This window comes from Podarcis muralis, chromosome 13 (assembly GCF_964188315.1).
Source record: "Podarcis muralis chromosome 13, rPodMur119.hap1.1, whole genome shotgun sequence".
NCBI classification, from domain to species: Eukaryota; Metazoa; Chordata; class Lepidosauria; order Squamata; family Lacertidae; genus Podarcis; species Podarcis muralis.
In genome coordinates, this window is record NC_135667.1 from 27,415,682 (window position 1) to 27,429,756 (window position 14,075).

Sequence of the window (14,075 nt, forward strand, 5' to 3'; positions counted from 1 at the left end):
TTCCGTGGGGGAATTATCCCCATGTAAGTGTGCATAGTATTGTAGCCTTAGTCACCGGAATGAAAGGGCTGTGGAGGCAACCCCGTCTGTTTCATTGAAATCCTGCTTTTTCTCCTTTTTGGCTTCTGTGAAGTTATTGCCCGTACACTTTTACATGTGCCTCTGAAGCATCAGAGCTCGGTTTTTACCAAAACAGGTTTTTAAGATGTTGACTTCTATGCCTAGTATAACTCCAAGGGCCTTCTGGCGGTGAGGCAAGAAGTGAGGTTAACAGGGAACCAGGCAGAGGGCCTTCTCGGCAGTGACGCCCACTGTGTCAAACGCCCTCCATCAGATGTCAAGGAGATAAGTAACTATACAACCGTTAGAAGGCATCTGAAGACAACCCTGGTTAGGGAAGTTTTTAATGTTTTATTATGTTTTTATATATGCTGGAAGCTGCCCAGAGTGGCTGGGGGCAACCCAGTCAGATGGGTGGGTACAAATAATAAAATGATGGTGATGATTAAAGAAAACTTAGTTGATGAGGCGATTAATGGATTGAACATGCATCAACTTCCTTATGCAAAAAAAGTATATTTTGGTTTTAGATGATGCACACATCTATTGCAGCAAGTATATTAGAAGAGGCTTTCCTTCTTATCTCTAATATCAGAAGCAATGCTTCTTAAAAGATAGCACCTGCCATATCTGGTTTTTATAAGTACTTGTGATAAAAATAACAACAAAAAATGTAAAATCTGCTTTCCAATCGGCACGTTATAAATTGATTATTCTAATTGATGAAACATTGCAGCTCTGTTTATTACTTTTTAATACTTCAGGTACAATGTGGTAGGAATGCTAAGGAAGCCCCATTTATTCTAAACCAATTTGCTGACCAAAATACTTCCCCCAGTGTCTTGTTGCTTCAGTTTGAAGTCTGCCCTTTGCTATTTAAATCCAGTTGTAGGTTGGCCATTATACAGAGATAGAATGAACTTGCGAGTGCAGGCACAGACTTAAGCCGTCCCCTTCAAAAATCCCCTTAAGCCGTCCCCTTCCAAAATCCCCAAACATGCCAAAGTCCTACTTCACTCGTGCAATGTAGGATTTACCTTGCCAGGAAAGAAACTGCTGTTCTTGAATTGGCGCAAGAAAAAGGCGATGAAAAACGTTCCTGCCATGAGGATAAGGGCAAGCAGGGCTGTGTTGGGTACAGGATAGTCTGGATCCCCATTTAGAACAGTGATGTTATAGGCTGGCTGCAGAGGGAATTTCTCAAAAATCTGTAAGAGGGAAGATGTGTTAGAATGTGGAATGGACAGTGGGAAGAACTTGAGACGCCATACAACACAGCCAACTAAAATTAGTACACGTGCCCACACCACCACCCAAATCATGTTGTTACATGCAACAAAATAATTCCTACCCTTCTCCCGCAGCACACAAGTAAGTCTTAGACCTGGTCTACGTATGAAGCAGAGGGAGGTGATAGAGTTGACTGCACCATTTTAGAATACAGGCAGTGGGGTACCATTTTGAATCCCCATCGTGTAAAAGAAAGAAAGAAGTGTCCCTCCACCTTCAGTCTGAAATCATACCGCGAATTCTGCTACCTCAGATCTCTAGCCCTTCGCTCCGCTGCAAACATAGATCAGGCCTAGTTTATGTTGTGAACCGTCCTGTGATCTTTGGATGAAGGGAGGCATACAAATTTAGTCAATAAAATAAGTAACAAAAATATATTGTGCAGACCACAATGCTAACAGGGACTCAAGGTTGAAACCTCTGCCCGTTCTTATGTCCTTGCCCCACATTTCTGCTGCTTATCCTTCAAACATCTGTCTCCGAAAGGCTCGTCTCCTATGCACTTAGTCCACCCAGTCTAATTTCTAAACATTTGCTAGAGCTCCATTTCATTCTTCCTACATGTTTTCAATCTCTCCTTTCTTGCTTTTGCTCTTCAGTTTCTATGGAAACCATGTCATGACAGCCTCGCTTCCTGTGGCCAAATTGTTACCAGGGAGGGGCAGAGGGAGAGGAGGGGCTACCTATAGCAATTCTAGAGGATTTCAGAAGGTGGAGACTGTACAAGGTGTCACCGTCGTCATAAAATGTAGCTATGCATGGTCAAAGATTTGGGGGCAGTGGAGAGGGAGGGAAACGGTGTAACAAGCTGAGACAAAAGGACATCTCTCAGTAGCAGAAATGCAGTAATACACAGGGAACATCAATTGAGATTAACAGAGCACATATTAATGCATGTGGGAGATACACTGTTCGCTTATGGACTTAGTGGGTGGCTTTGGATAAAGTCTTGTGCCTCCCTGTCTTGGTTTTTCCATCTGTAAAATGGGGATAAAAGTGGCAGGGCTGGTTGCCACAGGGAACAAACACGCAAATGACTGCATATTTGCAATAAAAAAACCCTTGCAACTTTGGTTGAAAAAAAGCTTGTGGGGATAAGATCTGAGAACCTCAAAGTCCTGTCTCTTGCTCACCTGATGACCCAAAACAATGGGATGGAGAACACTGAGAAAGATGCTTGAGGTGCAAATGACTAACATGAAACACAGCTGCTGTTTTTCACATATTGCCTCCAAGACAACGGTTAATTAAAGAAGCAGCATGACACCATCAAGCTCTGAAATGGAGTGAGGCAGGCAGAAACCGAGCAAGCTGCAAGAGTTATAATGAACAATAACTGGTTTAATATCTTGGTTTCTGTTATATAGTTTTTAGTTTGACATCCATCTTGGAACCACTCCCAAAGGCCATAGGCATGCTCAGTTCCAAATTTTTCCTCAAGAAACACTTTTGGCCACTAGGTGGCAGCTTCGTAAACATATCTTACATTCTTACACGCATACCGTGTGTCTTTAACAAAACATTGTAAGGAAGATGCTGTGTGTTCCTTGTAACATATGGTTTGGGCCTGAGCTTCCCTGTGCTCCTTTGGGAGGAAGTAGTTTCCTCAGTCACAGAGCTAAAACTCCAAGCTCTGGACCATACAATTTACAGTTTCCAGGATTTTTTTGAGGGCAGTCTTGTGCTTTAACTGTATGGTATGGTGTGGTCTGCCTGAAGACAACATGAAAAGTCTGAAGACGGGTCATTTTTCATGCTCAGAACTCAAGACCAAGAGCCCAGCCACACTTCCATTTGCCCTGTGATTTCTGGTCACAGAGCTGAAATTGAGTGACATTAGGCATGGCCTTTTGGAATGGATGTCGGATGGCAAAGGGCCTTTTCAGGTGTAGGTAGTCTTGGCGGCAAGACCGCGATTTTGTGGCCTCGGGTGGCGGTTTCAGGCCTTGGGCAGTATCCTTTAGTCTATCTTCCTAAATGGGGGGGGCGTGAAGCAGTGACTCACCCCCCCATGTGGTGGTGATCCCAGGGTTCCCCGTTAAAGGGGTCGTTTTGAGGGGAAGCATTGGCCATATGCCAAGAGGTTGTCATTGCTCTCCCCTGCAATGGCGGTGAAACGGGGGGTGGGCTTTCTGCCTGAACATATATTCTCCAGAGCCAGCCCAATCCCCACACATTCTGGATAACCCTGATGTCTCCCAGATTCCCGGCTGGGGACTGGGAAGGATAAATGCCCAATGCCTGAGCCAAGGTCTCCCTGCATCTGAAACCTAATAAAGTTGTGGCAATTTTAATCCCATAGCGCATTTTCTTGAGTCATTATTCTGCTCGGGGGTTGCCTGGGGTTAGGGGGACTCCGCCTGTCCATGTAGTAATAATAATAATAATAATAATAATAGTAATAATGCCTCTTGGACAAATGATAATGTGGATGGGCCCCAAATCTCTCAGGATCCAGCATTCAAGCACAAAGGAAGCCAAGCCACACATGAGACAATGGAAAATAGGTACTATGTACAGCTCAGTGCTCAAACACGGCCATGACGGACCAACTTTCAGCCCTGCCTCACAGGTCTTGAGGAACCCTGCGGCCATGAAGCAGCCTGTTCCTTGTGCCAGCAAAGCTGCTCCCTCACAAAAGCAAAGGAAGGGAGGGAGGATGAAATATAAGCCATGTTACCTTGTAGAGTTTGAAGAAAGTCTCGTAGATGAAGATGAGGGAGATGAGGAAGGAGAAGATCTCCTGGGTGTAGCGGGAGATGTAACGTACCAGGAAGCTGCCCTCAAAAGCCACCACCACCAATACCAATATTATAAGCCAGAGGCCGATCCAGACTCTCCCCGGATGGTACTCGATTTCTAAACTCTGACAAAACTGTGTAGAGAGAAACGGGTGGGGTGCAGAGAGGAAAGCAACGGAGAAGCTAGTGAGATGTTGATGGTTCTTTCCCCCTCAGCTGAACTTGCTCTGGAATTAAACAGCTATCCAGAATGTAGAGTATTGGCCCTTCTTGTGATACACTACACGGGCCATGCTGAAATCTTGTAGCCCGTTCCTCCTGTGAAACCTGCATAGACATTTATAGCCAGGTCTGTGTGCAGTGGTACCTTGGGTTAAGTACTTAATTCGTTCTGGAGGTCCGTTCTTAACCTGAAACTGTTCTTAACCTGAAGCACCACTTTAGCTAATGGGGCCTCCTGCTGCCGCCGCGCCGCCAGAGCACAATTTCTGTTCTCATCCTGAAGCAAAGTGCTTAACCTGAAGCACTATTTCTGGGTTAGCAGACTCTGTAACCTGAAGTGTATGTAACCTGAAGCATATGTAACCCGAGGTACCACTGTATAGTGCACAGGTGCTTCTGGTCACAACAAGCAAGCAGAGTTTGGTACATGTGAGGTTCAACATCTTAAGAATCTGAGCTTTGTTCTTTTAAAAGGACGCAAGTTTCTACCATTTATGATAGGAATGTGAATGTTTTTAGACTCCCAGTTCCCATCCATCCCTGATCATTGGTCATGTTGGCTAAGAAGTCCAACAACATCTGGAGGGCAAGATGCTCCCCACCCCTTCTTAGGGTTATGGAAATATACCTGCAAATGTTCAGGCAGAATGGTTTTACTGGATCAAAAGCTGCCTAATCTAGCATTCTGTCTCCATCTGTGATCAGCTAGAACCACCTGGAAAGTGGTTAGGGTTCTATGCTGTTCTTGGTAATGAGAGATATACTGCCTGCAAACAGGGAAGTTCCATTTCATGGAACAGCTAATGACCATGAATAATAGAACTGTCCTCCATTTCGAATTCGCCTGTTTTAAAAGCAATGTAAACTACTGTAATGGTCCTCACTACATCTTATGGTAACCATTGAATGGACAGGTGATCTCCATTGATTGGCAGGGTGGATCTGGGGACTGCATAAGTTTAAAGAAGCTTTTCAGTGTGTTGAAACAAGTAATCATTCAACAGGGATGTTATTTATAGCAGGATACCTACCCCATAAAAGGCTTCTTCAAAGACCAGAAGGGGGCCAGAAAAGCCAATCACAAGCAAAGGTTGAGCTCCGAGCAAGCAGAAGATGACGCCCTGGACTGCTGTGGAGATCAGAAGCTCAGATACTCCCATCTGCTTCTCAGTCTTCTCACCTGGAAGCAACAGCAGATTATCGGCAAGAAAGAACAAACCTGGGGTGTTTCCTGCTTTAAGAAACTTAAGAGATCTAACTGCCACATCAGTAAGAGGGCTGAAAATTTTTGAACTGGAGATGGACAATGCTTCTTCTTAAGAGAAGTTTAACTTCTCAAGGCGCATCCTTATTTCTTTTGTCTCGCTGTTGATAACAAAACAGAACAAAAGCCTGCTTGTCGAAGCTGAAAGTGACATGAGTGGAGGCACACCATGAGCAAAAATCCCTTTAAGTCCTATTTAACAAATGCCATCTATCCCCAGCCTTAATTACTGTAATGCGTTTCGGGTTGTGGGTGGCCTTGGTTTTCAGGGTCCCCTCCAATCCTGTGATTTTATAGCTGTAAGACAGGATTCTGCAAAAGAAACAACAACCAGGGATGGGGCGACTGCTAAAATGGTCAAACTATTTTCCTTGCTAAGTAAATAATCAGGTCTATTAAGTATCTGCTTTGTAATGTAAGCTAGAGATCTTTCCGGAAGGTGTGCCAGAGTATATCTGTCTTATTCTTCCCCGATCCCCTGGCTGGAGGAGATGTCACCAAGGTCTCTTAGTTTACCAGCATCCAGCCATTAAAAGAATAAAATAAATGTCAAAAAATAAATTTCACATAGTTGAAGATGAGTAGCAAAGGAGTGCTTGCAGTCCAAAGGTGATACAGATCTTTTTGTGCTTTAAATTGCTTTTATAACTATTTACATGTAAGCTATGTTGCTTATGGGAATAGTGGTATAAAACTGTTCTGTAAGCAAATCAGTCAGCAAGCAAGACATGGAAGTAGCCTTTAATAGGGTTTTTCTGGCATAATTTTCTAGCTGTTGTTCATGTGGCCAAGCTCCAGTGGCGTTGCAAGGGGGGTGGGGGCAGACGGTGCCCCCCAGTGCCATGTCTGGAGGGGTGACAAGAAGGCACCCCGCTCACCCCGCCACCCCTGGGCGCAGCAGTGTGAACAGCCATCGCACCACCGCAGCCACATGTGGAGGATCCTCCGTTCATGGCTGCAGCTGCGAACAGAGGATCCCGCCACTGTCTGTATGGCTTTCGAGCGGCATCAGCAGCAAACCGCTACGTACAACGCATGCGTGGTGTTGCGCTGTACGTAGCGACGCCGCACATGTGCTGTACATAGCAGTTTGCTGTCGGTACCGCCCGAGCGCTGTACAGATGGCGGTGGGATCCCTCCCTCGCCACTACAGCCAGAGGATCCCTCTGCCGCGGCTGCAGCCGCGAGCAGAGAATCCCACTACTGTCCGTATGGCGCTTAGGCGGCGCCGGCGGCAAACCACTGCATACAACACATGCCCGGTGCCGCACACATGTGCTGTGCGTAGCAATGCAGCACATGCACCCTACGTAGCGACACCACACATGCGTTGTACGTAGTGGCACAATGCATGCGCAGCCGGTGGTTTGCCCCACCCTGGGTGTCGGTTAGCCTTTGTTTGCCCCTGCCATGCTCCACCTACATTTGAGAAGGATGTGGAGAAAATAAACAAACCAGCATAGCCCAACCTGCTGGGAAACTTTATGTCATTCTACTTCCCGTCCTGTTTTGTCCAGCAGAAACTCAAGAGGGGAAGTGGTGCTGAGCTGCTGGGAACTCCAGTTTGATGCAATATTTTCCTCGTTTTCATAGCAATACTTCCCCACTGATAACCAGTTTGTGATTACTTGCCAGGGTGCAGCAAGCAGCCCCAGTTCCCTTACCCAGAAGGCCTCCAAAGGTAATGGCAGGAGAAAGGGCAGCAAAGTAGATAAAGATGACGGCAGCCAGAGACTGAGCATTGAGAGCGTCCGTGATGTCACTGAGGTATTTGGGGTACCGGCGTTTTATGTCCCTCACCAGCCCTCCGAAAGGCTTGCCAGTCCTGCTCAAGGGGTCATCATCATCCTTTTCTGGGGTCTTGAAGGCTTGGCCCTGCAATTCTTGCTCTGTATGAGACAGAAGAACACAGGGAATGACAAGGCTGAATGAATGAAGTGAAAAGAGGACTGATGTTTTACTGGGGGCCTCAATAGGGTTGTAAGCCTCATTTTTTGCGAACATAGGTTTTGCGTTATGTGGAGCTCATGAGTTTCATCCCAAATCTTGTGGGAAGCGCTTAAGGCAGCGGTGAGGAACCCCACAACAGGTCTCCACATTTGGCCTGCGAGGAGGTTTGGCAAAGCTACACACCCCTGCCCTACACCTGACATTATCTATGACATTAGGTGTGGGGCAGCTGCAGGGATGAAGAATTCTATTTGGTTCTTGTTTAAAGCTGAATCCATCAAATTCAGGTTCCAAAGCAATGTGAGAACCAAAGCATAACCATCCTCTGAAATTCTCACTTACCTGAATTTTGCAATGCAGTTCTACAACCAAGCAATGTTTACAAAAATGCATTCATCAAAGGAAAGTATGCATAAAAATGAATATATTAGTAAAAATAGTGTTAAAAATGCACTCTATTAGAAGTTGTTTTAATGTGTACATTAGTCAAACCTGCATACAAAATGAGTTTATTAGACACTTCTTAAAATCAATAAAAATACATGTATAAAAATATGTATGTTTAAAAATGCTGCAAATGAAATTAAGCCATGTGGGAGCAAACGCACCAAACTGTTTTGGGTGATAACAGGTCGCCTGATGTCACTGTAACATCAGGTGATTGAAAGCTGGGTGGCCCTGCTCACCTATCAAACTTGGGAGGTAAGAATATAGAGTTGTAGCCAACTAATTCCTGCTCAGAGTAGGCCCCGTGAATTAGCGAACTTAATTTAGTAACTTTACATTAACGGGTCTACTGTGAGTGAGACTAACATTGGCAGAGGCATGTGTCACTGAGCATGTTCATAGTGTTTTTCATCAGCGCTAATCTACTTAATATTTAAAACTCTCTACGTGATATACAAATATACAACACCTGAGAAGTACCATAGCTCAGGGAGAGCGCATCTGCTTAGCATGCAGAAGGGTCTAGGCTCAATGTTCGGCATCTCCAGGTAAGGCTAGGAGACCTGTCTGAAATCCTGGAGGGCCACTTCCACTTAGGGCTCATCCAGACCCCCTTTTGTGTCGCATTTCTAGGCTTTTAATGTTTGGTGCTTTATTATGTTTTTATATATGTTGGAAGCTGCCGAGAGTGACTGGGGTAACCTAGTCAGATGGGCAGGGTACAATTATTATTATTATTATTATTATTATTATTATTATTATTTGCAGGTCTGCACTTTGAATCTCCGTGTCCAAGTGCTTTGTTTTGCCCTGGTGCTTTCCCTATGAAAACCCTCTCTTTACCGCAGACAATATTTCCACTGAAAACCTGAGTTGCTGTTTGTTCCAATTCCGCGTCAAAGAGCAGGTTTTCCTGGGGAAAGCAGTGGACATGGACCAGGAAAGCACAAACCTGTGCTTAGAAAGTGCGGGGCAAAACGTAAGTATGGATGGGCCCTTAGTGGAAGCAATATTGAGCCAGATGAGAGAATCATCTGATTCAGCCTAAGGCAGCTTCCTAGGTTCCCTAGGTATGCTTGGTAGCGATCAGGCAAAGTTCCCTGCAGATCACCCCACAGTGATTCATACATACCAAGCTGTTTGGTGAGCTCCGTCCTCTCCTCCGGCCGGTACCTTTTTCGCAGGAGCTCCTTCTGCACTGGAAACAACGACTTAAGGAGCGTTTCACTTTGGAAATGGGAGGGCGGGACGACGATGCAACAGTCCAGGTATGCATCCAGGCTCTTCAGCAAGTCTTGCCTACTTCCTGCCATGTAGGAGTCAAGGCGGAACACCTAGTCAGGGAAGAAGGAAAAACATGGAGACTCAGGGAGGCAAATGTTGTGCTTGGGAGGGTTTAAAAGGGGCAGCTCCTGGGGTGAATTTCCGCAGGATCTTCCTGTGTCCTGAATGATGACATGGCTTGTGGCACATGGCCAGGTCCACATTGTTTAATTTAACATGCTACTTTTAACACTTTTAGCTCCTGTTTTTCCAGAAGAGTTAAGTTAAGCTTGCAACACGAGTATGAGGTCCACCCTTTCCAGAGTGCTTCTGTCTACCATACTCCGGTGAATGAGCAGATGCAGGGAAATCCTAGATCTTAAAACAGGGATGGGAAAAGCCTGTGGCTCTGCAGAATGGTGTTGCTGGACTCCCAGCCTCAGCTAGCATGGCAAAATGGTCAGAGGTGATGGAAAACAACACCAGAATAGCAACAAGTTCCCCATGCCTAACCTAGACAATCCTTCCTTCCATGAAAGGAAATTCCAGCTACAGTGGTGCCTCAGGTTAAGAACTTCATTTGTTCTGGAGCTCCGTTCTTAACCTGAAACTGTTCTTAACCTGAGGTACCACTTTAGCTAATGGGGCCTCCCGCTGCTGCCACCGCGCGATTTCTGTTCTCATCCTGAGGTAAAGTTCTTAACCCGAGGTACTATTTCTGGGTTAGCGGAGTCTGTAACCTGAAGCGTCTGTAACCCGAGGTACCACTGTACTTTCTTGGGCAAGTTGAAGCTATGGAGGGTTCCAACTTACCCTTTCGGACATCATTGTTGAGATGGCTCTCCCAATCTCATGGTAGTAGTTGGCGTGAGGGGAATCTGGGCCCAGAACCACAAAAAGGAACCGGACAGGCACAGGAACCTCCAGAACGTGGTCCAGTTCTACAGCATCCTTCAAGCGCACAAAGGCTAGAGTGGGATGGTCCACGATGCTGGCACGGCCTGAAGGGAGGATGGATGGGTATGGGGCATCATTTAGGGGGCTTAGCACAGAAACAGAAAGAAAAAGAAACACAAACCATGTGCAGGAAAGGAAGGGATCCAGGCAGAGGCAGAGGGAGGTGGAGTGGAAGAGAAGAGGGACACGGGAAGAAAATGAGAGACAGCAAAGTTTGCAAATGAGTTTGGCTAAGCCAGATAGAGAAGCGAAGCAGCGTTTTTGCCAGGGAGAAACATGGCTCCCCCTGACAAAACGCACAAGGCAAGCAAGAACCAGAACATACTTCCTCCCTCCCAAACTTGCTAGATTAGCTTACATCTTGTAGAAGGAAGAAGTTATATTATATCCCATGTTGGCTTGAATCAAGACTGGCTCTACCATTATGTAGGGTGGAGGGGCAAATTTGTGGAAATTTTAAACTCCAGCAAAGTTGTCAGTTGTTGTTGTTGTTGTTTTAAAAATTAATATATTTGTAACAACTGGGGGGAGCATCTTTTTGGGATTTTCCATCTCAAACCCCAAAACATCTAAGGCTATGCTGGACAGACATTTTGAATCTGGTTAAAAATGTTTTTGCGATTTTAAATTTGGTTAATTTTTTTTTTATTTTAAAAAAAGGAAGAGAAAAGAAAGGAAGAAAGAAGGTGGAGCTGAGAGCAGAGAAATGTTTTTGCTAGTCTTTGTGGTTAAATAGGGTAGCTCTAACACAGACTACTGAGGCCCTGGGTCCCATTCAATGTTCCTTCTTTTCTCTTCCAATATCTGGGGACCTCTGAGAAAGGAGCCCTCAAGACATCCTGTTTATTAGGTACTCTTTATTATTTGTGTTCATGATGGTATCGGGGCAGACTACAATCCATACTGCCCAACTTTTTCAGGTCAAAAACCAGGACATGCGTCTTTCAAGATGTGCTCCTGGGTGAGTTACATGACCCGCATCGTGATCTTGCCCCTCCCAGTGCTTTTTTGGGGTGCAATCTCAGGTGATGCCCCAAAATGTGCATTGCTGGTAGTTGCGCAAATTGCAGCTTCCCCAAAGCACTTTTGGGGAATGAGAGCACAGAGCGAGAGCATGGCACCCAAAATGGCCGCCACAATCTCTCGCCTGGCCTCCCCTCATTGCTCTAAGACTCTCATTGGCCCCTCCACAACCCCATAGGTGGTGTCTGATTGGCTCACCTCACTGCCACTCTCACCCTGCCAAAGCTCTACCCTTCCTTGTATATGTGTTGCTGCTTCTAGCTCTCTGGCACCATTTGAAGGTCCCAGGGCTATGAGGGTCCCACCGTCCAGTCATAACAGTGCCATTGCACATATTAAAAGTACTTACCAACCAGGACCAGTGTCGCTTCTGCATCAGGTGGGATCTTATCTGCCAGTGGCTTCTTAATACCACCGCTGGAGCCTTCCTGCAACAAGAGAAGCAAGCAGTTAACCTCCAAGGTCATGAGGCAGGTTGACATGGCCCAAGTTCATTTCACAGTATGTGCTCTGTTGCTGCCCTCAGAATGGGAGATTCTGAGAATATGATGTTTTCATTTCTATGAATGAATTAGAATTTTCAGTCGTTTATTCCTCTGGTCTCAGCACATGAATGTCAACTCCAAATCTAACATGTATATATGAAGTTCTGCTGTGTTTGGTGGGGGTCTTGGGTTATTGCTGTTTTTAAATATTGTACTGGTTTTTCTTTAAAATAAATGCAAGTATTGACCATTGGAACAGAAATCTGCTTTCAGAATGCATATATATTTGCACTCACCCTTCCCTGAAAACATGGCAACTTGCGAATATATAATTAGAAAAAGGCTATAGAACTTCATTTTCAATATATGATTACAGCAGTGAGACTTTATATGCACAAAGATGGAAAGACTCATAATTACCTACAATGAAGGAACTGTTGTCAAAATTACTGGATTTAGCTGATATGGCGAAGTTGCCATGTTAATAAGAGAAAAGTCATTGCCAACAATTACTAAAAATTGGAAACTTCTTATAGCCTTTTTGTGTGGAAAAGAAAATGCACTCATGACATTTGGGTTTGAAGATGGAAGATTATGTTGGTTTATAAAAAGTAGATTTGTTGGGTGTTATCTTGAAGTGGATGTGTTGAATAATTTTAATATATAGCTGACAGATATATATTCTTTCTTTCTTTTTCTTTTCCTCTTTTCTTTCTCTGTCTTTCTATCTCTTTCACTCTTTCCCTTTCTAGTCTGTCTTTTTATTTAGATTAGCTTTTTGGCTTTGATAAAAAAGATATTTGATATCAATTTTTGTATTCCTATTTCCAAATTTTAATAAATTTTATTTTTTTTGAAAAAATTGACAACTTTTGCAGATTCAGGCTGCAACTAAGAATACTTAGCTGGGAGAAAATCCCATTGAACTCAGTGGGGCTTACTTCTGAGTAAAGGTGCTCTTATTAATCTGCATGCATTCTTCAGAGAACAGAGCATCAGTATCTTATGGTGCCAAACAGGCATATGAAATGAAAGGCTTTTGATTTACAAATGAACAGTGGGTTGTAAGTGCCCTTCTATACCTGAAGAGGGCTCCAAGGACTGATCACAAATTGGTGCCAGCCTTAACCCAGTGTGACTCCATTCTGGTTCAAGTCCCAGAGTTCCTGGAGTTGTGTTCACAAGATTGGTCTTCTCTATCTCCTAAACCCACTGACTGAAAGTTGCCTTACCTGCTCTGAGTCAGCAAGGAAGGTCTTCATCTCAATCTGGTGATGTTCTTGCAGAAGTGGCTGTCCTGAGTCCTGGCCATCAGTTCTGTCCAGCCGCCCAGGCAGAAGAGTCCCCACTGAAGCAGACTCATCAGGGTGACTGGACAAAGGGGGAAATAAATGAGGGGAGGGGAAGGAACCAAGAAAGAAGGGGCAGGGAGGGAAGGAGAAAAGTTTAATGTCTAGGACCTCGGACAAGCAGGCATCCAGTAAATAATTAAAATTAATAAATACTTTATGACTGGTTTCATTCACAGGCAGCTGATACATGTGAAACTGTCAGAGGAGTGGGAAGCCAATATTCAGTAGGCTCAACACCCCACACAAGATGGGGCAGACGAGGCCCAGTCCTAGCTGGGAAAGGTATTGTCTCTGTAGTGTTGAGCTTCCAAACCCTCATAAATGATTGTGAGGATATTTCCCTGCCACTGCTTCAAGCTCAGGAGGACGTCTGGGCAGTGGCAGAGCTTCATGTTCCGGCATCAGGGGGCAGAAAGCAAGCGGGGGCGTGGCTCACCGCCTGTGGAGGCATGGTGCCCAGCATGGGGGGGGGGCAGCCACGATGGCACCCTGCCGTGATCACACTGCCGGGGGCGGTACGCTCTCCCCGCACTCCTCTTCCTCTGCTAGTGCGTCTGGGGTTATCCGCAACACACTGCACTCTAGAGACTCTCTAAGTGGCACAAAAATCACATATGACATGGACACACTCCTGCACTCTGGCTGAATTTGGAGCCAGCAGGGAGGGAACGGGATCACCCCCTGACTTTGTGCTGTGCTTTGGAAGTGTACCTGTGCTGAAGGAGGAGAGTCCTTAAGACTAACTCTCGGTCATCCGGCTTGATCTTCCCTTCATGGATCATTTCATCAAGCATCTGATGGGCAATCCCAGCTAGGCTCTTCTCTTGCAGGTCTAGAAGAACAGTTCCTAGAAGAGTAGAAAGAAGGAACACACTGACTGAAACCTGACAATTCAGAAGATATGCCTGCTAAAATTTCAAAGGTACAAAGGAAGAGGATTTGGGAATCTTTCCAGATGACTATTCAGATCCCCCAACAAATTGTTGTCACTCTTATTTCGGAAAGTCCAGATTTTTCAGCA

The 14,075-nt window shown here is 45.2% G+C and overlaps 1 protein-coding gene across 5 annotated transcripts in view; it reads right to left on the reverse strand.

Moving 5' to 3' along the window:
* Window positions 1-14,075, reverse strand: part of SLC4A1 (solute carrier family 4 member 1 (Diego blood group)) — a 46,906-nt gene that overhangs the window by 11,563 nt on the left and 21,268 nt on the right. For all 5 annotated transcript variants that reach the window (XM_077917245.1, XM_028701763.2, XM_077917246.1 and 2 more), the window contains 9 exons: window positions 13,766-13,901; window positions 12,935-13,073; window positions 11,567-11,645; window positions 10,051-10,238; window positions 9,107-9,308; window positions 7,242-7,466; window positions 5,345-5,493; window positions 4,031-4,225; window positions 1,098-1,268 (listed from right to left, as the gene is read on the reverse strand). In XM_077917245.1, coding sequence (XP_077773371.1) covers window positions 1,098-1,268; window positions 4,031-4,225; window positions 5,345-5,493; window positions 7,242-7,466; window positions 9,107-9,308; window positions 10,051-10,238; window positions 11,567-11,645; window positions 12,935-13,073; window positions 13,766-13,901 — 1,484 coding nt within the window. The remainder of the gene's footprint in view (window positions 1-1,097; window positions 1,269-4,030; window positions 4,226-5,344; window positions 5,494-7,241; window positions 7,467-9,106; window positions 9,309-10,050; window positions 10,239-11,566; window positions 11,646-12,934; window positions 13,074-13,765; window positions 13,902-14,075) is intronic.